General features: G+C 32.3%; 4 protein-coding genes across 6 annotated transcripts; all 4 read left to right on the forward strand.

Annotated features, from left to right (window-relative positions):
- Positions 1 to 581: 581 nt before the first annotated feature.
- Positions 582 to 5628, forward strand: LOC117133897 (ATP-dependent 6-phosphofructokinase 5, chloroplastic-like). The gene is made up of 11 exons (XM_033290981.1): positions 582 to 1092; positions 1293 to 1366; positions 1444 to 1555; positions 1647 to 1742; positions 1833 to 1934; positions 2017 to 2091; positions 2186 to 2326; positions 2426 to 2542; positions 2630 to 2734; positions 2809 to 2889; positions 4764 to 5628. The coding sequence occupies exons 1-11, from the start codon at positions 823 to 825 to the stop codon at positions 5013 to 5015; spliced, it is 1425 nt and encodes a 474-aa protein (XP_033146872.1). The 5' UTR covers positions 582 to 822; the 3' UTR covers positions 5016 to 5628.
- A 1105-nt stretch (positions 5629 to 6733) lies between these two features.
- Positions 6734 to 8532, forward strand: LOC103868515 (ras-related protein RABG3d). The gene is made up of 7 exons (XM_009146609.3): positions 6734 to 6971; positions 7102 to 7128; positions 7223 to 7322; positions 7656 to 7802; positions 7879 to 7959; positions 8032 to 8177; positions 8261 to 8532. The coding sequence occupies exons 1-7, from the start codon at positions 6919 to 6921 to the stop codon at positions 8325 to 8327; spliced, it is 621 nt and encodes a 206-aa protein (XP_009144857.1). The 5' UTR covers positions 6734 to 6918; the 3' UTR covers positions 8328 to 8532.
- A 7115-nt stretch (positions 8533 to 15647) lies between these two features.
- Positions 15648 to 21349, forward strand: LOC103868516 (rop guanine nucleotide exchange factor 11). 3 transcript variants are annotated; one of them, XM_033290979.1, is made up of 5 exons: positions 15648 to 17273; positions 17355 to 18769; positions 18890 to 19590; positions 19683 to 20003; positions 20093 to 21349. In XM_033290979.1, exons 2-5 carry the CDS (start codon positions 18472 to 18474, stop codon positions 20474 to 20476), a joined length of 1704 nt encoding a protein of 567 aa, XP_033146870.1. In that variant the 5' UTR covers positions 15648 to 17273; positions 17355 to 18471; the 3' UTR covers positions 20477 to 21349. The 3 variants fall into 3 exon arrangements, with proteins under 3 accessions (XP_033146870.1, XP_033146869.1, XP_009144858.1); XM_009146610.3 differs by having other exon boundaries at positions 15650 to 18769; positions 18890 to 19236; positions 19327 to 19590; XM_033290978.1 differs by having other exon boundaries at positions 15648 to 18769.
- Positions 21350 to 21576: 227 nt separating this feature from the next.
- On the forward strand, positions 21577 to 22686 carry LOC103868517. Its single transcript, XM_009146611.3, has one exon. It carries the CDS (start codon positions 21887 to 21889, stop codon positions 22502 to 22504), a length of 618 nt encoding a protein of 205 aa, XP_009144859.1. The 5' UTR covers positions 21577 to 21886; the 3' UTR covers positions 22505 to 22686.
- Positions 22687 to 23803: the final 1117 nt, after the last annotated feature.

The following is a 23803-nucleotide window of genomic DNA, read 5'->3' on the forward strand; positions in this document are numbered from 1 at the left end:
AAATATATATGTTTTAAATAAAATCAGCTCATCAGTAAAAAAATTATGCAATTAACAAAAATGTTTTTAAAAAATTGTTTAAAAACCAAAAATATTAATTCATTCAAGAATATAAATTTTATTTTTCAATACGATATTTTTTAAATCAATACAATACTAAAAGGGGAATAAGGGCTCCTCTCATGCTTCCACATCCTCAATTATAATTAGCCAATAGGGTGTCTTTTTTTCTCCACGTCACGCGAGGGATGGGCTGTTTTGTTTCCTTGATCCATAAGATGTAAAATTTGACGCAAAAGCCCAGTCCAAAATAAACTGAGCAAAACTCATAAACATTGTCTTTTCCTATTTCTCACCTTCGCCAGTTTTCTACGTTTCTTCCCCAGTGTATCTAAGCCATAAATTGAACCTCTAATAACATAAACGTTTGACTTGCTTCATTATCGTCTCCACCTCTCTCCTTAACTGCGAAAATTAATCATAGTATTCTAACCTCCTGCTTTGTTTGATTGCTTCCATGTCAGTAGGCTTCCTTAAAATATATTGGATTCTTTTTTTTCCCTGGAAAATTGAAGGTGCTTCCTCTTTTTTCCCTCTCTCTTACTTCTTAATTGTTTTCATAACTAAATTGGATATGCGATTCGATCTAATTTAGGGTTTTAGTATCAATATTATCCCAATTTCGTTCATATCACAAAACTGTTTCTGGGTTCTAAAAAGAAAAGCTCTCAATATCTTATTTTTCTCTGCCACATAAACACCTAGAAATAACCAGAGAGAGAGAGAGAGAGCGAGAGAGAGCTAAAGGGGTTTCGAGTGAAGATGAAGGAGATGCAGGCAATAGAGACGTCACAGCCGACGGTGGCTCCTCCGGCGAAGCACAGCCGACAGCTAGGAGCTCAGCTGTCGGGAAGCATGAGTTTCAGCAGCCAAATGTCGAATGAAGACGAGGAGATGTCGAGGACGACTTTGTCTGCTATCAGGGCGAAAGAAGAGGAGATCGAGAAGAATAAGATGGAGATTAGGGAAAGGGTTCAAGCTCAGCTTGGTCGTGTCGAAGAGGAGACTAAGCGACTCGCTTTGATCCGTGAGGTATAGCATCTTTCTCTTCCTCATCTTTTTTTTGTTTTTTCTTTTAAATTATAAGTAAAGATTGGGACTTTTGTGAGTGTTTCCACTTTTGTATCACTAATTGTAAAACCCATTTGGTAAAAATGAGATTTGTGGATCAAAGTTCTTTCCTTTTTATGAAAACTACCATGATTAATAACAATGATAGGGTTCTTCTCAAGGTTATTAGTTACTCTTCACCAACTTCTGCTGGAGCTGAGTGTATTGATTCCGACTGTTCTTGGGTTGAGCAAAGGTAACTCTTTTTGATTTTGAGTTTTAATATTAGAGTTTGGTTTTTTATAATTTGTTATTTTTGTTGGGGATGATTAGGATTCACCGTGCTGGGCCGAGGGAGAAGATATACTTCAGACCGGAACAAGTGAAGGCTGCCATCATCACTTGTGGTGGGCTTTGTCCTGGTCTCAATGATGTCATTAGACATGTGAGTTTTAATTATTGTCTGAAAACTTTTGGCATTATATATAGAGAGAGAGAGAGATAGTGTGTTAAAGTGTTTGGATACATTTTTGCAGATTGTAATCACTCTTGAGATTTATGGTGTTAAGAACATTGTTGGGATTTCTTTTGGTTACAAAGGCTTCTCTGATAAAGATCTAACCGAAATGCCGGTATAAGTTTGATTTACCTCTTTTTGAAGTTGGAATATGTTGTCTCCCATTTTCTTCTGTTTAATGTTTTGCTCTTTTAACCTTCTTCAGTTATCAAGGAAAGTGGTACAGAACATTCATCTATCTGGAGGAAGCTTGCTTGGAGTTTCACGTGGAGGTCCCAGTGTGAGCGAGATTGTTGACAGCATGGAGGTATATCACTTGGTTTCCAAGTCCTTAAGAAACCTTTCTGAGATCACTGAGTTTGAATTCTGAAATTTTTGAATTTATTTAGGAGAGAGGAATCAACATGCTTTTTGTGCTTGGTGGAAATGGAACTCATGCTGGCGCCAACGCTATACACAATGAGGTTCTTACTTGAAACGACATGTTGTAGTTTTGCTTTTCTCCCCTTCGTAGTGGAGTTAATAGTATTCTAATCTCTTGGTTTTTAATTCTTATAGTGCCGCAAAAGAAAGATGAAGGTAGCTGTAGTTGGTGTGCCCAAAACCATTGACAATGATATATTGCACATGGATAAGACATATGGGTTTGATACTGCTGTTGAAGAAGCACAACGAGCTATAAACTCTGCCTACATTGAGGTAACTTATTTAGCCTTCTATGTATTTATATTCTCTACTATGTCTCTTTACCTTAATTACTTAACTATTGCTATGTGGACTTTTCTTGTGTGTGCCTAGGCACATAGTGCTTATCATGGCATCGGCATAGTAAAACTGATGGGTCGTAACAGTGGTTTCATTGCCATGCAAGCCTCTTTAGCCAGCGGACAAGTCGACATCTGTTTGATTCCTGAGGTACTTTTTTATTTATTTTTGCTATAATTTTTCATTTTTTTCAAAAACATGTTTGCTGAGCTTTTGTTCTTCTTCTTCACTCAAAAGGTTCCTTTCAATATTCATGGACCTAATGGTGTACTGAAGCACATGAAGTACCTCATCGAAACAAAAGGCTCCGCTGTGATCTGTGTAGCAGAAGGAGCTGGACAGGTAAAGGCTATAAAGATCTTTTTATCTCCACTTTAAGATATGTTTTAGTTTACATATCGGCCGGTTTGTTGCAGAATCTCCTCGAGAAAACTAATGCAAAAGATGCATCTGGAAACACGATACTTGGTGATTTCGGTGTCCACATTCAACAAGAGGTTAGTTAGTTACTTATAAGCTAAAAGTTTGATTGATATATCTTATAAAGAGTTATAGTTATATCTTGTGTTTTTTAAAAGGCATACGAAGACGTTTCGTGTTGTGTGATTCTATTTTAAAAACGTTGGTCTAAACCTAAACCCCATGTGATTTGATTATAGAGAATAACAACAATAGACCGAATTCAAACTGTTAAGGTTTTTGTATTTTAGCCAAAAATCATTTTTTTTTGTTTTTTTTTCAAAATCTCAAAAGTGAGTAAACTATAAACACTTACTATATTATTTTATATATTTTCAAAATATTGGTTAACTGATTAAGACACGAAGATAAATCGTTAATTATTAGTTGCGTAATTTAAAGATATAAGAAGTGCAACATAAATAAAATGTTTTAACTCAATCAAATTATAAATAAGCCTTCAAACAAAAACAAATGACTTGCAAATTGTTGGACCTGTCATCAAACATTTGTCCAGTTTTACTTACAGTACATAAATATTGAAAAAAAACAATTAATTATATTGCTCCTAACCTTTTTTGTTTCATAATAGGATTTGAAAATATCAAAAGTGACATGTAAAAACAAAAAATATATACACAATTCTTAAATATAATATTTTAAATTTAATTTGGTATAACGTATTATAAACTTAGCAATCACTTGAACTATATGTTGCAACAATTAAACAGTAGTCTGATTAAAAATTACTGGAGCTTTATTCTACCTTTAGGAACTTAGTTCCATATATATATACCGTCTTAGAGCCGTAAGTTTAATTTTAATCTTTTTATTTTTCCAAGTTTAGAGATTTTGTTAATTTTTAAAGTGATGGTTTGATCATGAACCCTCTGAAATTATTTTTTGGATCAAATTAACAATTATTTGTATTAAATGCATGAATATTTTTTTTAAAAGAACACTCTTGCATTCGTAGTACTAATAATGTAACCCCAAGAAAATGAAAGAGAAAAAAATCATTTTTCTTAAAATCATCCCAAATGACTCCATAATTAACAACATCAAACAAAAAATAATTAAAAACATCAAACAAACAAATACAAAAAACATACATAATATTTTCACATAAAAGTTCAAAATTGACAATCTTTCATAACACGACAAAAACATCCTGACAAATAATTTTTTTTTAAAACATGTCCAAAAGAAAAAATCCAACTTACTAATTAAAATATTCAGCACATCACCTAACAACTTGATACGCCAGAACAATAGGAAAATCATGCTCTGATGAGATAGGTTCAACGAAACTAACTCTCTCGAAGATGAGAGAATAGTCGCCTTGGTTCGGTCTTGGTGAAACACCTGAATAAACGCTGGAGTTGCTCTCAGAAACAAGTCTCAAGAATAGAGATCTATGGATAGAGAAATAGACAACCAAAATAAATATACCACATATAATCCCTCATCCAATAAAACCATCCACCTAATCCATAGCTTAAAACATAAATCATTATCACCCATATCAATTCTATTCGCAATCTAACCACATAAATAACAAAATATAACAGCTATAATACAAATTTTAATAATAGGATTAGTTAGTAGAATGCATCTTTGATTCTAATCTTGATTTGTGCTACTTCAAATAGAGATTCCAGACTCAATCAGCATTCAGGTTGCTAAAGTTCGTATCAAGTTTTAAAATTTATTTGATTCTAATCTTGATTTTATTCAAGGATGCATCTTTTTGTTTAGATAGAGAAATGGTGTCGTGGATAAGACATAGCATTTGGAACTAGAATGTAGATTGATCATATATTATTTGAATCATCATGATGAGATTGCCAATGGAACATTGGGTTGAGTAGAATTTTCTAAGTAGCTTAAGTTGGTGGTGGATGTGTTGCAGGATGTGAAGAGAGCAGTTGTTCCGGCCATCCTTGACGTGGGAGGAATGGATACGCCAATCCCTAATGAGCTATTGGATTCAGTCGACGTCTTAAGCTCGAATGAAACTGAGCTCAGTCTCTTGACCGGAAAGCATACTGAAACTTTTGAACAGTTTAGCCAGGCTGTTGCCATAAGTTGGTATATAATTCTTCTTTTGCACATTACCAGTACTGAAACTCCCAGATTTTGGTTACTGGCTTTGTGGTTTTAGGCTATCAGTCTGAAGAAATTGTAATTAGGGATGTGTATATTATTAACGAAAACCACATGTGTTGTCGTCATCACTCAACATTCGTTGAGCATCTCTCGGAAACTATCTAATCCCTCCCCGCCGTTTTGAGTCAGAAGTAAAAGTGTTTGTGCTCTCCCAAGTCACAGCCACTGCAGTTTTCACCGCCTGATTAGAAAACGAGAAGGTCGCCCCAGCTTCGTCAAACAAGTGTGGTAAGTATCCCTTTTAGTGCCATGTTCAAAGGTCGCCCCAGTTATTGATCGTTCTACCGCGCGGAAAAGTACGTTGATTTTGTCAAACAAGTGTGGTAAGTATCCCTTTTAGTTTTATTTGTATTTGCATAGATAGGATCACAAGAATAAGTAAATTAAAAAGGATGTTTCAGGTAAGCATGTCAATGTGAGCAAAGGTAGTTTCATGAGGTTTAGCAGCACATGAGTGTAACATGTTATTCCTCTCCCTCCATAGGAAACAATAATGTTCTTAGAGCAATCCAGTTTCTTTCAAATTTGATTAGATAACATTATTGTGTTGAAAAAAAGAAAGTTAACAGTATTTTATCATATTATAAATGATATAGTTAATTCCATAATCTCCTATTTAAAAAAAAGATCTGCGAAAACATATTGTTTGAATCAATTTTCAAAACTAATCAAACCACTCAAAGAAAAAATATTTTTTTTTCAAATCGTCTATTTAACATATTTCAAACCTTTGATTAAAGAATCATTGCACCAATATCAGAATTTATAAAGCCGTGTAAAGGTTTCTCAATCTAAAGATTTAGATCATGGGTGAACTAAATATAAAAATATTTATCGTTCTTAATAGCTTAAATATTATGTATAAAAGAAATGAAATAACTATAAAAAGTTTTTACTATCATATCCAATTACTTACTTTCATAGCCAAATAAAATGAATAGTAAAAAAAATGAAGCCATTAACGTTTTCATAGAGTTTTTTTTTAAAGAAGAGATAATATTTGTCTAATAATAATAAGAAAATAAATAATTAAAGTTAATGTTATTTTAATTGACAATAAAATTATATTTTGAATTTTTTATTACATTGAAAATAGTTTGTATTATTTATTTTAATTAAAGTTTATTTATTAACATTTAAAATAGATTTTAAAAACTTCTAATTCATGTAATATTACAAAATTCAAATTTTTTTATTACAATTAATATTTTACCATTAGATTTATTAAAATAATATTTTAAATCGATATTCAATTGTCAGTTTTCAACTATTACACGTAAAAAAAATATTATTAAGTACGCTTTTTTTTAAAATGAGATTTTATATTTTAAGTAGGTTATTGGAGTATTTTTTCTTTTCCTGAATTTATTCGAGATGAGATTCCGATCTTTTAAACTAAGATAATTTATGTTTTATACATAATTATATTTTGTTTACATAAATCTAAAATCTCGGACTTGATTCTTTATATTTTATTAGTTAATTGTGTTACATATAATAGAAATACTTACCTCAAACTAAAAATATATAAAAATTAAATTTAAAAATTAATTATATATAATTTAATATACAAAAATTCACATACAAATAAAAATTATAAATGTAACAAATTTAAATATATCTAGTAATTTTAATAAAAATTCACGCAGCGCAAGGCGATTGTTATACCCTAGTTAATAAATTTTAGTATTGACGAGTGATCGAAGTTGGGACATATATGGAAATGAATTAAAATAGTGTCGTTTCCTTCCTTGCTGTTATAATATGCGAAAGCGAAAATACCTTTTCCTCTTTCTCTCTGTTATATTAGAGAGAAACAAGAGGGAGACGCTTTCTTCGCCGGTAACAAAAAAAAATAATATCATAAAAGCTCATCATCATCATCCATTCCGTCTTTAATGTCTTCTCGCAGGAGAGTTCTTCTTAAGGTTATCATCCTCGGCGATAGCGGGTAACTTTCTCTTTTCGTCGATTTCGTTTTCTTCGTTATTAGAGAAACGATTTGATGTGATTTTGACTTTTTTGCATTGATAAAAGAGATTCTGAAGGCTTTGATTTTTGTTGTTGTTGTTGTTGTTCAGGGTTGGGAAGACATCGTTGATGAATCAGTACGTTTCTAAAACGAAACAAACACACAGATCTATAACTTTTGATATATAAATCCTGTTTTTAATATGAAATTCGATTTTGGTTGGTTACTAGGTTTGTGAATCGCAAGTTTAGTAATCAGTACAAAGCTACGATTGGAGCTGATTTCTTGACTAAAGAGGTTCAAATTGATGACCGCATCTTCACTTTACAGGTATAAATCTATTGCTCTTTTTTTTTTCTTTTAAATATGAATCGTCAACATTTATTGCTTATTATTATTATTATTATATAGTTTTAAATTTATGATTCTCCTAAACAAGTTCAATTCTTTGTAACAATTTGATTCACCTACTACTGTGTGTTTCTTATGAAAATACTGTATCGATTTGAGTTGATTATAAATTTCAAATCTTGTAACAATTTGTTAATACAGTAACGATTTGAATGAAGTTCAAATCTTTGTAACAATTTTTCATGTGTTTTCTTGTAAAAATAGAAATGTTTCATGTATTTAAATCTATATATTGAATTTGAATCCATATAGATTTGGGATACTGCTGGGCAAGAAAGATTCCAAAGCTTGGGAGTTGCGTTCTACAGAGGAGCTGACTGTTGTGTTCTTGTGTACGATGTCAATGTTATGAAATCTTTCGAGAATCTTAATAACTGGAGGGAAGAGTTCTTGATTCAGGTTACATAATATCCTTCTACAGTTTGTTTGCTTCCAAATGTTTTCATCGTCTTCATTCATGGTGTCCATTGTATAGGCTGCTCCATCAGATCCTGACAACTTCCCGTTTGTCGTCTTGGGGAACAAGACCGATGTTGATGGTGGCAAAAGCCGAGTGGTTAGTGCGTTTCTTTCTCCTTTTCTTCTAGAAAGTTTTGTCATGTGCTTAAAGTAATCCCCTTATTGTTAGGTTTCTGAGAAGAAAGCAAAAGCTTGGTGTGCATCTAAAGGAAACATTCCTTACTTTGAGACATCTGCCAAAGAAGGATTCAACGTAGACGCCGCTTTTGAGTGCATCACCAAAAATGCCTTCAAGAATGAACCTGAAGAAGAACCGTAAGTATATATATAACTGTTGTTTGTCAAGATTTGCGTTACTTCATGTTGATTCTTATTCCCGTCTCCTTATTTTCCTCTAGGTACCTACCCGACACCATTGATGTTGCTGGAGGTCAGCAACACAGATCAACAGGGTGCGAGTGCTAATCAAGCAGAAAGTTTTTTCTTTCAGTTCATTTGAATTATTACAGATTCTAACAAATTATTATTAGACCATTTTCTTTTGGGTTCCATACAATATTTTCAATCATGTAGTGCCACAAAATTATCATATGTGAATGTTTCGTATTGTCTACATTTCCTCAAACTGGACTACAATTCCTTTTTTTTAACAGAGACATCCTTCGGTTTTAACTTTTTGGTACTCAATTTTAGTTGATAGCTAACTGCAAAACAAAACGGGTACGATAAAGAATTGTTAGCATTACATAGAAAGCTTACCAATTCTACCTTCAAAATTATGTAACCATGACCAACGGAAGCAGCTTGCTACATGCATAATTGATCATTTTCCTATATCTACATGCTATGGAGTATGCATAGCATGTGTGACTAATGACCCTTGACTTGCTTGTCCAAGGAAACTCAGTCACAGCAAGGCTGTGACGCCTTTTGATATTCAGTGTTCATCGACAAGCAAATACGAAATCGAATCAGTTCTCTCCGGGGACAAGCTGGAACATCTTTCAACAACACGATGGTGGTTTGGTTTTCGTCTAGAGATTAGATGGGTTCTATTCCACAAAATTAGTTTCAAAACTATCATACAAGTTTAGACTCAAGTTGTATTAGTTTGTAAAAAAAGTCTTTTTTGATTTGAATATATTTAATATTCTTTCAAAAGAAAAAAAAAAGAACTAGAAACCGAGTTACTAAAATTGATTAATACAGTAGTGTATACGTTGGCAATCAATATACAATACTAAAAGATAAATATAAGCCATGGAGAGAGTGTCCACGTAGGATAGGAAAATCAACCAATGCGAAAGAAAAAATCGAATCCGGGTTAGTATGACATAAATATATGACAGTTACCACTAAGCCATTGAAACTTTTTTGAACACATATACAAGAATCACTAAGTATGTAATCACAAACTCTTATGTACAGTTACAATAATATGAATTCAACTTTCAAGACTTCGATACTTTGTTTTGTTAAAAAAATAAGTAAGTGACTAAGCTAATATATTCTTTGAAAGTTTGAGAACATTGACAAATATGAAAAAGCATAGATTTTTGTACAATTTTGACAAAACAACTCAAAACATAGTTCTCTAATGTTTTAATAAGATATTATTTAAGGGTGCAATAATTAAATATATCAATTCAATAAATTTTGTAATTTATAGACAAAACAATAACACAACAAATTTTGAAACATTTGTTTAAGCTATCGATTTCTTTTCATGAGAATTCAACTAAACAAGATAAAAAACAATAAGATTTACAAATATTTAATTATCATTTTATTCAATTTTGATTAATTTCAAATTGTAATAATGTATCTTTTTGAAGTTACAAAAAAATAATGTTCTTTCTTTATTACACTAACATTATATATAGATTCTATATACACAAATAAATATAATATAACAACATAACCTTACTTTCCCCATTTCATATGAAAACTTTTTAAGTTATCCACCAAAGCAAATTAATTAAATCAATCAAATTGTTAGAATACAGCAAATTAATATATAATTTTATTTTAAATTAAATTATTTAAAAAGTGTATTTTCATTAAAACAAAATAATAAATAAGTAAAACTGATTTGATGGTAATTTTTATGATATATATATATATATATCAATTATGTGAAAGAAAAAGAAGCTTAATATGGAAAAAAATCATAAATACAAAAAACTCTAAAAATTAACAAAAAATACTAATAAAATTAAACTATGATATCACTTGAAAGCTTCTTAGACAATATTAATAAAATATTTAAGCGATAATTAGAAAAATTTGATTTTTTTTTGCCAGCCAAAAGTTTATTATTAATTAGCATCAGTTATTTCAAGATGTTTAAGAAATGATGGACAAAAAAATAGGATGGACATAAATGATATATGAACTATGAATATAATTTTGTAAAGCTGATTTAGATAACACATCTGCACATCCATTTCCAGTCCTTTTTGATGCCTAACTTCAATTTCTTCAAAGCAATTATTCTGCAAAGAGATCGTACGAGATATTGTTTTGATATTCATATTTGTTTCTTGACTATTAAGAAGATTGATAACTCTAAAAGTGTCTCCTTCCAATATGATATGTCTATAATCGAGTCCCCAACATGAGACAAGTTTGTTTAAAAAGTAAATATTTTTTTTCTTATATTATATAATAAATATATATTATTTACTAATAATAAAAATATAGTTATTCATCTATCACAAATATCTATGCAAATATGTGAATCAAGTACAACAATCAAACATCATAATGATTTCTACAAAGAAAATTTTAAAAAATATTTATGTTATGTAGTCTTATTTTATATTCTTTAAATAATGTAATACAATATTATATATTATTTTTTAGAATTGAGAAATACATATATCAGTTAGACAAATTAAGCGATAATTAGACAAATTTGATTTTTTTTGCGAGCCAAAAGTTTGTTATTAATTAGCACCAGTTATTTCAAGATGTTTAAGAAAGGATGGACAAAAAAATAGGATGGACATAAATAATATATGAACTATGAATAGTACTTTGTAAAGTTGACTTAAATAACAGATCTGGACATCCATTTCCAGTCCGTTTTGATGCATAAATTCAATTTTTTTTTTGTCAGAGATTTATTTAGATATTACTACTATGAGAAAGATTACAAAGACGATGCATAAATTCAATTTCTTCAGAGCAATTATTCCACAAAGAGATCGTATGAGATATTGCTTTGATATTCAGATTTGTTTCTTGATTGTTAAGAAGATTGATAACTGTAAAAATGGCTCTTTCGAATATGATATGTCTATAACCGAGTCCCCAACATGAGACAAGTTTGTCTAAAAAGTAAATAATTTCATTTTTATTATTTTATATAATATATATATTATTTACTGATAATAAAAATATAGTTATTCATCTATCACAAATATCTATGCAAATATGTGAATCAAGTACAACAATCAAACAACATAATGATTTCCACAAAGAATATTTTAAAAATATATTTATGTAGTCTTATTTTATATTCTTTAAATAATGTAGGGCTTTTTGCAAAATTGACCTACAACTTAAAGTCAAACACAAAACTAACCTCCCTTTTTTTTGGAAATTAGTTTTGCCCTATTCACCCCACAAGTTCATATAATTCACGAAAATGCCATCAACTTTTTATTTTTATTTTTTTCCGAAAATGACATTTTTACTCTCTCACCCTCATCATCTTCAAGTAATTACAAGATTGCCATTGTCATCAATACCCTAACCACCATGAACAACCAATTTGAAGCTCTTAATGCTCCCAAAATCGAGTTACCTTTCTTCTTTTTCCATTCTTATGAACTAAACACAACACATCTCTCACTTTCTCTCCACATTGAGCTAAAAAACCCAAGATTTTGATTTTACATTTTTTGTGGTTCATAAAGTCATAGAAGCTAACGATTATGGGTGGGTCACTTTCGTTTGAGATTTTGTGTGCTTGGAGAAGTGTTATGTGTGCTAAGGAAGTTATCTCACCAATTTAAGGTATGAAATCAAATTTTTTTCCAGATCTGTTCGTCAGACGACTTACATGGGAAGTCGTCTGGCAGTAGACGACTTACCTGGAAGTCGTCTGGTCAACGCAGAGGTTATTTTTGTAATAACTTTGAAATCTGTTTTCTGAGACGACTGAAAGTTAAGTCGTCTGATTTTGTTTGGTTACAAAAAAATCTCCAAAGAACCTAGACGACTTACATTTCAGTGGTCATAGGTTAGTTTTGCATTTGACTGGATTATTTCAGAAGTTTGACTTTCCCGTACGACTTATATTTCAGTAGTCTGATGAAAATTGAAATATCAATATTTTATTAACACTAAACGACTTACAATTAAGTCGTTATAGGTTAGTTTTGCAATTGAAAAAAAAAAACTTCAATATTTAATTATACCCAGACGACTTACAATTCAGTCATCCGTCCGACGACTTACATGTAAGTCGTCCATGATTTTATTCTGAGATTCTGGTCAAACCTCGTAAATCCTGGATGACTTACAAGTAAGTCGTCTGACGGACGACTGAATTGTAAGTCGTCTATATATAATTAAATATTTAAGTTTTTTTTTTCAATTGCAAAACTAACCTATAACGACTTAATTGTAAGTCGTCTAATTTTTAAAAAAATATTGATATTTTAATTTTCACGAGACGACTGAAATGTAAGTCGTCCAGGAAAGTCAAACTTCTAAAATAATCCAGTCAAATGCAAAACTAACATGTGACGACTGAAATGTAAGTCGTCTAGTTTTTTTGGAGTTTTTTTAACCAAACAAATGTAGACGACTTATTTTTCAGTCGTCTCAAATAACAGATATCAAAGTCAATTGCATAAATAACCTCTGCGTTGACCAGACGACTTATATGTTAGTCATCTGGAATACTTAGAATGAAGTCGTCCGCGTCGACCTAAATGGACGACTTCTCTGGAAGTCTACTAAATGACCTCCGTGGATGTCGTTTGCGTCAATGTTTAATAAACTTGCATTTTCTCTAAAACTATAAAGACTTTTTAACATTTTCTTGTTAATTCATGTTTATTAATGAATATTTGGGCTACTGAATAAAATTTATTACTTAATTGGTGATATTTATGAGGTTACCAACATTCACGTTAGTTAAAGTTTCTAACTGATCCGAGAAGACTTTCGTGGAAGTCTTCTCCGCTAGTTTTTAAGTCTTCTACGTTAGTTTTTGAATCACTTGTATTTTTAAGAGTGATAAGTAACTTCAAGATATGTAAAACTCATATTTACAAAATATGTTCTCTCCCTTAGTTTTACTAAATTTGACTAAGTTTTTCAACGCAAACTTATAAAAAATATGATATGCTTTGACTAGTTACTATTGTTTGTTTCCATCTCTTAAGTATTATTGTTATAAACAATAATGATGATTATTGTTATGAGTTGGAAGAAGGATTAAAATGCTTCTTAAAATGTTGCATCAATATGAAGCTACCAACATTCTTGTTTATTAAGATGAGAAAAAGGCCATTGGAGCTTATTATTGCATATGAGAGATCCAAAGATAAGAAAAAGGCTACTGAAGTCTATTATTTCATTGATTTGTAAATGTGTAAACACATTGTTAGCACATTTATTACATCTTGGAAAACATTATTACTGATTTTACAAAAAAATCACAACTAAAAGAGTAGACATGCAATTCACAAAACAGACCACAAACAAATTTATTATAGATCATTCCTCTACAAAGACAAGCTTGGACTCCACTTGATATGGAAGAAAACTTTGTCAGAAGACTTCCAGGAAGTCCAGACGACTTTTAGGAAGTCCAGACGACTTCTAGACGACTTCCAGGAAGTCCAGACGACTTTGTCAGAAGACTTTTAGGAAGTCCAGACGACTTTAGAGGAAATCCAAACGACTTTGTCAGACGAATTTTAGGAAGTCCAGACGACTTCCAGGAAGTCCAGACGACTTTGTCAGAAGACTTCCAGGAAGTCCAGACGACTTTCAGATGACTTCCAGACGACTAACAGGTAAGTCGTCCCAGAAGTCTTCCAGATCTGAAAAACCTGCATATCAAATCCAGATCTGAAAAACCTGCATATCCAAAAACGTTCAAATGGCTTAAAAAAAAGAAAAAATGAGTGAAAGATTAGATAAATCTATCTTTATAGAACACACAAAAATACACATCTAAAAATAATAGATCTACCTTTAAATTAGTGGAAAATGAGTACCATCTGATTAAGAACCTGCAAAAAAGATAGATTAGTAAGAAAGACATGAGATAAAACTGAAAAATTCATATAAAGTTTGGTGTTTTCAAGTCAAAGAGATTAGAGTGGGTTTGGAGAGTTTTAGTTTGGGAAAAAAGTAAGAACTTTATACAACAAGAAGTTACCAAATGAAGAAAAATCAGACATAAAAACTTACCAAAACGCTCAGATCTATTATGAAAGGGAGACTTCGTCAGAAGACTTCCATGAAGTCCAGATGACTTCCAGGGAAGTCCAGACGACTTCCTGGAAGTCCAGACGACTTCCTGGAAGTCCAGACGACTTCCTGGAAGTCCAGACGACTTCCTGGAAGTCGTCTGGACTTCATGGAAGTCATCTGGACTTCAAATCCAGATCTGAAAAACCTGCATATCCAAAAACGTTCAAATGACTTAAAAATAGAGAAAATGAGTGGAAGATTAGATAAATCTACCTTTATAGAACACACAAAAATACATATCTAAAATTAATAGATCTACCTTTAAATTAGTGGAAGATGAGTACCATTTGATTAAAAACATGCAAAAGAGATAGATTAGTAAGAAATACATGAGACAAAACTGAAAAATTCATATAAAGTTTGGTGTTTTCAAGTCAAAGAGATTAGAGAGAGGTTGGAGAGTTTTAGAATGATGAACATTATATTTTTGTTGCAGCCATTTGAGAGGAGGAGAGAGAATGTGTAAATTTTTCTTTATATAGGGAGACAGAAAATCCAATTAGGTTAAATATTGTTGATTCAGACGACTTCCTAGACGACTTACAAGTAAGTCGTCCAGAAGAGTTTAATATTTTTAGCGAGAAATTAAAATATTTTTAGCAGAAAACTAAAATAGAAGACTTTCTAGACGACTTACAAGTAAGTCGTCTGGTTTAAATTATTTAAGCGGGAAAATAATTTTTTTAAAAATTTTAGGCAGGAATATTTGGACGACTTACATGTAAGTCGTCTGTTTTAATTTCTTCACCAGACGACTGAAATGTAAGTCGTCTAGACCCTAAATATAACCCCTAAACTTAATTAACTAACTAAACACTTCATAAAATCAGATTAAACTTCAAAAGTGTTTACTATACACAAAAATAAACACGTATAGGTAAAAAATTAGTTTTTTCAAAAATACATTCAAGCTTTCCAAAATATAACCCTAAGAATACATACAATACTACAACATATGTTGGCAAACCCTAGACCAAAGAATACCATGATTCACTACCTACACTCATCTATGTTAAAAACAATTCAATGTTGTTATATTTTAATTTATATCACTTAAAACTGTCTATAATTACATGATTTTAATTTTTCGCTTATCAAAATATTTTTTAAAAATTTTAAAAATTATTTTTAAGATCAGATACACCAGAAGACTTACTTTGAAGTTGTCCAGACGACTTTCAACATCTCAGACGACTTACTAGGGCTATATTCGTAAAAATAGCTTCTGTTTTTTTGTTTGGTCACAAGGGGCTGGGCTGTAATTTTACAAGGCTTTTAGGTTAGTTTTGCATTTGATTCAAGTTTGGGGTTAAAATCAAGTTGTGGGTTAGTTTTGGCAAATTCCCCAGTAATGTAATACAATATTATACATTATTTTTTAAGAATTGAAAAATACATATAATTTCTTATCCGCGTGTAGCGCGGCTAAAAAATCTAGTAGTATTGATAAAAGAGAGAGAGTTACTTTTCAAGCAACCAACAATATGGCCAGATCCCAGATTTAACCGGCTATTAATATTTTACATTAATTTTAAGAAAATAATTAACAATTCAAAAGTTATGCAACATATCCTTTATATACTAAATATAAGTCATTTGACCAATCCTATTATAACACATGGAAAATGTTTTGCAAAATTTAAAAATCAAAATTTTACCACGTTTCTTTGATTGTAAATATCTGTCAATTATTGAAATTCCTATTTTTCTCGAAATTATTATCAAACCTTGAGCTCAAGATCAAAGCTTAGATGCAGAGTGATTAAAGCGAGGGAGATTGAAGAAGATGAATCATGAAAGATTTGTTATTCAGCTCAAAGAACTCAAATGTACATAACATTCTTTATATATCAACATAATTCATGTGCTCTTCCCAAAGCGTCAAAAGCTCAGTATAATAAGTTGAGACATCCATCGAACCCTACTCAATCTTACTCAATCTCTGCTCTATATCAAAGACTCTAGGTGCATCATCTTTTTTAAATCTAGCTAAGAGATTGTTCCATATACCTACAGCAGTATTGATAAAGAGAAAGCTCTGACCTATCTTCTTAGAAACAAAGTTCATCAACCAAGTGGCCACCATATCATTGCAACGGGACCAAGCACCATAATCACGATGCGTAGAAGAAGGTTTAGAAACCATACCATCAATAAAGCCGAGTTTGTTGCGAACATTCAATGTCATATGAATCGATCGTCGCCAAAATAAAAATCCGAAGCATTGCTCAATCGGTCTGTGATAAGAATGAGTCCAGCAAGATCATTATTGTGAAGATAGAACAAATTATCATACTGGTCAATCGATAATTGGTTAAGTTTCCTTTTGCTTAATCGGTTAGATATGTAAAGAACGTTATGTACAGTTGAGTTCTTTGAGCTGAATTGCAAACTTTTCATGATTCATCTTCTTCAATCTCTCTCGATTTCATCATTCTACATCTAATCTTAGATCTTGAGCTCAATGTTTAATATGGTATCAGAGAACACACATGAATCTTCCGCCTCGATATGAGCTTTCCGGTATCTCTATTCTCGCAATTCTTGAATCTCTTCTGTATCGCTATTCTGGAATCTCTTGTGTATCGCGATTAGGGATTTCATTTTCCAGCTCGTCTTCTGTTACTCGATTCTTCTTTTCTTGCAGTTTGGATTCTGAGGCTTGTTTTCTGAAGATCGATTAGCTCGTTGAACTTTTGTTTTCTTCGAATCTTGGCTATGGCGTCTTCTGTTCCTTCTTGGCAATCACACGTTTCAACAATGAATTATAATTTCCCAATCATGTTTCAACAGTTTGTCTATATTTTCGGTGTCTTCCTCTTTGTCGATTTTATTTTGTCTTTGAGTGTTGCAAAGTGATAAAAGTTTCTGATTATTTAATTCAAAATCATTTTCTCTGTTCCTAAAAAGGTATTCTATGATTCTTTCTTCATAATTTAAATTAATGATATTATGAGAATATATTTATGTTTTGTAGCTTAACTCTTGCAGAAAGGCGAAACGAGAACTCCATTGTCACAAATTTGGTATTACTATCAGAAACCAGAAGTTATTGTCAACGTGAAAAGATTTTCTCTAGATAGGGAGTGGATGTGCAATGTGTGGTGGGATCAAATTTTAGGTGTTTCTTCACACATTTCTAAAGGGACATTCATCTATTTTTCAATTGGAGACACTTAAGTTCCTAATCTTCAAAGGCGCTTCTACTCCTTAAAAAATGGAGCCCTAAGCCAATGTTCTATTATTTATCCTTCTATGAAGATCTGTGAAAAAAACTTGAATAGCTTATCAAAAATCTTTTTGTTGGCTCTTTATAGTTTTGTTTGAATCTAGGTCTGTAAATAGACCTAAGATGGGGAAATTTCAGTTATATGTGATTTATGTGTTTGCCCTTGTGTCCTCAATAAGATTGTAATATACATAATCTTCATACATTTTTCTTTACTGAATTGAAAACAGAATCATGACCACCAACAATAGTCATTAATAAACATAATTAGCATAATTTGTGGACAACGACCCATCAAGTACTCTTCATATATATAAACTATACGAAGCCTACTAAATATAGATATACGAAGGCTCAGGCTAACAAGATTATACTATATCCATTTCGTTAATTGATTGAGAGATTAAAAATAATAAGTACAAATAAGGGTATGTGACATGTCCTCCTTGATGATATAAGATTTATTTTAAAGTATGTTTGAAAATTTTGGTTTTCTAATATCGTGCACCCCATATTCCACCAAACTTATAAGTTATAAATAGTAAACATTCCAAGAATAAGTAATTTATTTTCCCTAAAGAATCTGACCATGTTCACTTGTTTACGGTTATGGACAACGGATAATTATAGTTACTAAAATAAATCAGATTTTAAGAAAAGAAATCAAAACCATTAACAGAAGTCAAACAATTGTGTTCTGTAATTGCTAAGTTTAAAAATCAAACACCGTTTTTGGATAATTAAGTTTGTTGTTTTTCTTCAAAATCTCCTAAAACTCCTCTTTATTACAGGATTAAGAAACATAGAGATTAAAAAGAAACTTCAAAACACAGGAATCTTCTATTTTTTATTATTATTTTGATTAGAATTGTAAAAGCAATGGAGCAAGAACAAGAGAGTTACAAATCAAGATTGTTTCATTTCAAGAACATGAGCGAACATTCAGCTTCAAGACATGTTAAAAGCTGGAGCTCAGATTGCGCCATGAAAATAGATGGTTCAGACAGTTTTGATGATGATGATAATGACCTGATGTTCAGAAGTCAACCCGGAAATTTTGGCAGCGTTGAACGGCCACCTTTGCCTTCAAGCGGTGATGCAACGCCCAACCGCAGTGACAAGATTGGTACTCCGAGGATGGTTTCTTCTGAATCCATGGAAGCACAATTACAAGCAGGTACAAAAATCTAATGGATTGATTCATATATTCTAGGTTTCTTGGCTCTCAAGTTAGGACGAAACTCTTGGGTTGCAAGTTAGGGCAGATAAATCTAAACTTCTGCTTATGTTATTACAGCCATGGAGCAAATGAAAGAAAGATTTTCAAAACTGCTTCTTGGAGAAGATATGTCTGGAGGAGGAAAAGGCGTTTCTTCGGCTTTGGCTTTATCTAATGCCATTACCAATCTAGCAGCATCTGCCTTTGGAGAACAGAGGCGTTTGGAGCCAATGCCGGCTGATAGAAAAGCGCGCTGGAGAAGAGAACTTGGATGGCTTATCTCTGTGGCTGATCATATAGTTGAATTCGCTCCAACGCAACAAACAAACAAAGATGGATCTTCAATGGAAGTCATGACAACAAGACAGAGAACAGATCTACTCTGCAACGTTCCTGCACTTAAGAAACTCGATGCAATGCTCCTTGTAAGAACTAAGAACAAAAATTACTATGTTAATCTCTCATTTTATTATAATTCTCCTAAAATTTTGACTTTTTTTTTTGTTTATTTGCAGGATTGTCTTGACAAATTCAAGGACCAAAATGAGTTTTATTATGTCAAAAAAGATTCTCCTGATTCTTCAGAGACAAGAAATGATGAGAAATGGTGGTTACCAGCGGTTAAAGTCCCACCTAATGGCCTCTCCGAGATGTCAAGAAGGTTTCTACAGAGCCAAAAGGAATGTGTTAATCAAGTCCTTAAAGCTGCAATGGCAATAAACGCTCAAGTTCTGTCTGAAATGGAGATTCCTGAAAGCTACCTGGAATCACTTCCTAAGGTTATTTAGTCAAGACAGAAACATTCATCAAGAATCTGTTTTAATGTATCTATTCCTTACCGATGTTTTTTTCTTTCTTTTATTGAGAACAGAACGGGAGAGCTAGCTTGGGAGATGTGATATACAAAATGATAACAGTAGAGATGTTTGATGCAGATCAGTTCCTGATTGAAATGGATTTATCATCCGAGCACAAGATTCTTGATCTAAAGAACAAAATCGAAGCATCGATTGTGATATGGAAGAGAAAGATGGTGCAGAAGGACACAAAATCTCCTTGGGGCTCAGGAGTGAGTACTGAGAAAAGAGAACAGTTTGAAGAAAGAGCTGAAACAATCTTGCTTCTTTTGAAACAAGGGTTTCCTGGAATCTCACAATCCTCGCTTGACATCAGCAAGATTCAATGCAACAGAGTAAAAAGACCATAATTCAAGAAATTAAGCTGATTCCTTGGCTGCGAGGATTATACACTTCTTATTCTTGAGTTTTTGGCTGTGTGCAGGATGTAGGACTTGCTATATTGGAGGGCTACTCGAGAGTGCTTGAGAGTTTGGCTCACACGGTGATGTCGAAAATAGAAGACGTGCTTTATGCTGATCAGCTTACTCAAGAACCAACAAATGCACCTTCTAAGAATAGATATCTTGTGAAAGAGACAATGAAGGAGGAAAGACTTAGTTTTTCGGAGGACACGGCTACAGGGACATCACTATCTGATGTTATGCAATGGGGTAACAAGAACAATGAAGTGAAGAAAGAAAGCTATTATGGAGATCGAGAGAAACCATTGCTGTCCAAAGTCACAGGTCTTATGACAACCAACAAGAAGAGTTCTTATCTTGAAACTATTGGAGTTATGAGAAGTCCAACGGCTAGATACTCCTGAAAGAATCGGTTTCTTTTTTTCTTCTTGTAAAATTAGGTTTGCTTGTTGCATTTTCTATAATTCAAATGGAAAAGCACCATTGTGTTGTAGCAGACTTTTATATGCAATTTAATTGATTCATCATATTTGGTTCTCATATCATTAAAGCAACTAACACAACACAAATATACATAAATCATTAAAAAGGGTTTTTAGAATTGAGAAAGCCAATATAAAGCTTGCAGCGAGGACCTAGCTTAGGCTGAAGCACTTACATAAGTAAGCAAAGAGCCTCCTCCAAGAATAAAAAACTTGAGAAACAGCAAACATCACAAAAAACTTGCTCTGCAAGCAAACGGAACACAATTGTATTCAAACGTCTTGGAGCTTGGAGAAGGATATGGATTTATATACTTTGAGATTTAAAAAAAAAAAACTAAAGTGGGTTATAAGGAGAAGGAGCATCAGATCCATACAGATCCCATTGTCCTGTTTGTTGAATCTGGATTCGGTAGGTACTATGAGTATACAGGAACTTGATGTTGGGTTATTTGAAAAAAGTTCTATTGATCAGTCAGACGATGAGTTACAAAAAGATTTTGATTAAGGAACCTTAGTTCTACAGAAGGCAAAAATGGCGCCCTTGGATTTGGGGTGCCTATCAAATAGGTCCTCTTTCACAAATTCTCTTATTACCCATCGATCAGCTGCTGGAGAATCATTCACTTACACCTGGTTCAAATATTACTTTCATCTCTGAGCTCCACTTAGTCAATCATCATATCTCTCCTCCTAACTGCTTCAACTTTTGTTTCTCATTAAGAATATGTTTTATTATTGGTGTATTTCACTTTCTGATGTAAACACTTTCAAAATAGCAAATGCACAAAAAAATATCTAGACGCATGCATGCAAATGATCCATTTCAAACAATAGAATCATGGATTTTAATCTACTAATTTTCCAATTTTTTTTTTTTACTTTGGTTATCTGACTTAGTCAAAACCGGGAAGGCGGGAATTAGTATGAACAATATATAGTCCGAAATCTCCTGGTTGGAAACAATGTTAATACAATGTTGAAAATTCTTACCCTAGAATCTTGATCATTTAAAAATTTATTCAAAGGCTACAAAAAACAATATGTCCTAAAAAAAATCTGTAATCTAAAATATAAGATTTGATCCATGTTTACAAAAGCTGTTTTCTTATGAAGTGACATGGATTCAATAATTATGCTCCAATAATCTAAAATAAGCTTTTGCTTTTGTCTTTATAATCTTTGTATAAGCTTGCACGTTTTAGCACCTCTCTACCTTTCTTCCTTTATAAGTCCCTCACATATCCTCTCCTTAGCTCATAAGTAATCAAACCTCAAAAAAACAATATTTCATATCTCTGTTTCTCTCTCTAAGAAAACTCTAAACGTATAATGGATCAAAACGAACCAATAAGCAAGAAGCTATGGAACATCGTACGTTTCCTCTTGTACATGATCCGCAAAGGCGTCTCAAAACACAAACTCATTGCCGACTTCAACGCCACTCTCAAACGCGGCAAGAATCTCATGTTCCACCACCGTCGCCGCGTCCCCGCCGCCTCCACCTCCTCCGACGCTGTTTCATCCGCAGCCGCAGCTGCACCACGACAAGAATACGAGTTTAGCTGTAGCAACACTCCAAACTACACTTTCCCTTTTACAAATATTTCTTTCATGAAGAAAAAGAGTCACAATAGTCTCTTTGCGTGTGGTCAAACGCCTCAGACGCTCGATGATGACGCGGCTGCTGCTAGAGCAGTTCTTGAGCTTCTTCATGGTGACAAAGGAAACGTTACGCCGGCGTATTTGACGGCGGCTTTGTCTCCTTACTTTCCAGGGTTTGGTCGGACTCCTTTGGTTAGGCCATTAAGAGTAACGGACTCACCGTTTCCGTTAACACCGGAAAATGGTGACGTGAATAAAGCACACGTGGACCAAGCCGCTGATGATTTTATAAAGAAGTTTTATAAGAACTTGAATCAGCAGAAAAAGATGATTGAGTTCAGCTAAAAATCAATCTGATCAGTGTGTTCCTTCATATTTTCTCTTCTTGCTTAAATATTTCTTTTACTCTTTTCTCCGTTTTGCTGATTCAATGCCAAAGATGTAATGATATTTTGGGGGGATTTTTATTTTCGAGTATCTTGAAAAATTGGATATTATGAATAAAAAATAAATCATGGGTTTTACTAGTTTGAATCTCTAACTCTAACTGATATGTGGAAAAGTTGTATAGTGGCTAATAAAATTGATTCCAGGGAAATTAATCAATCTTGGAATCCACAAGCTTCCACAACGACAACATAATGTGTGTTGCAATTAAACTAGTTATTCCTTTCTAGTGAATGCTTTGGCTTTCCTCTAAGCTAAGAATACTTCGACAACAGATCTCTTTAGCTTTTCATTTTTAACCCAAAAGTAGTAGTAAGCCTAAACAAGTTAACACTGTAAAATACATATTGTAAGCAAAACTTGTTATTAACTGTGACGAGTAAAATAGTTTTACTTACTATATTATTTATAAAGACTAGTATTTCATAAAACAGATGAATCCAATTTTTTTTTTTTGAAAAATAATGCAGTGACATACTATAATGTTTATAGTTTGTTTTGGTCAAGTGACAATCATCATTATCATCTGGAAAAATAGAACTATTATTATTATTATTATATAAAATTCACTTTTGTATCTGTTTTCTTGTCTCAAATAAAGACATATGGGCAATATTCTCCGTATCATCGTTTGATTAGTATCAACCAGTTCGTACGGTTTGAATCTTATCAGCGATTCAATTGTATGCATGCCATGATCCCAAAATAGACCCAAGATGTTCATAGTTTGCATTTATTGTTTTATTACATCTCGAAGTTGCAACTTCATTCCTTGTTACTCACCCAAGAGTTAAAGTCATTTTATGAAACTTAAAGTGGACATTGCAAGTTGTTTGGCTCATTCCCTAAAGCAAAAGAGAGAAAACTACTTTCTTTTCCAACACTTTTCTTTAATTTTATTTTACCTATTTAAGTTTTCTTTATAATATATTCACAAATCACAAGTTTGAATTCATAGTCATAGCAATCAGCCAATTAGGTATCAAAACAACAACTCCACCACTATCCCGAGAAAGCTTATATATGACAGAGGCAATAAAAAACTTCTTTCGTAAGTCACTGTTTTCATCTTTTTAGATTCTACAAATCAAGAATGAAGATTGCCGTTCTAAACTATTCTTTCCTTAGTTGGGTTATCAAAGTGATTAAGACAATTATGCATATGTGTGATACAAATACATACATACGTCAGCATAT

The sequence above is a fragment of the Brassica rapa genome, chromosome A05 (assembly GCF_000309985.2).
Source record: "Brassica rapa cultivar Chiifu-401-42 chromosome A05, CAAS_Brap_v3.01, whole genome shotgun sequence".
In the NCBI taxonomy this organism is placed as follows: domain Eukaryota; kingdom Viridiplantae; phylum Streptophyta; class Magnoliopsida; order Brassicales; family Brassicaceae; genus Brassica; species Brassica rapa.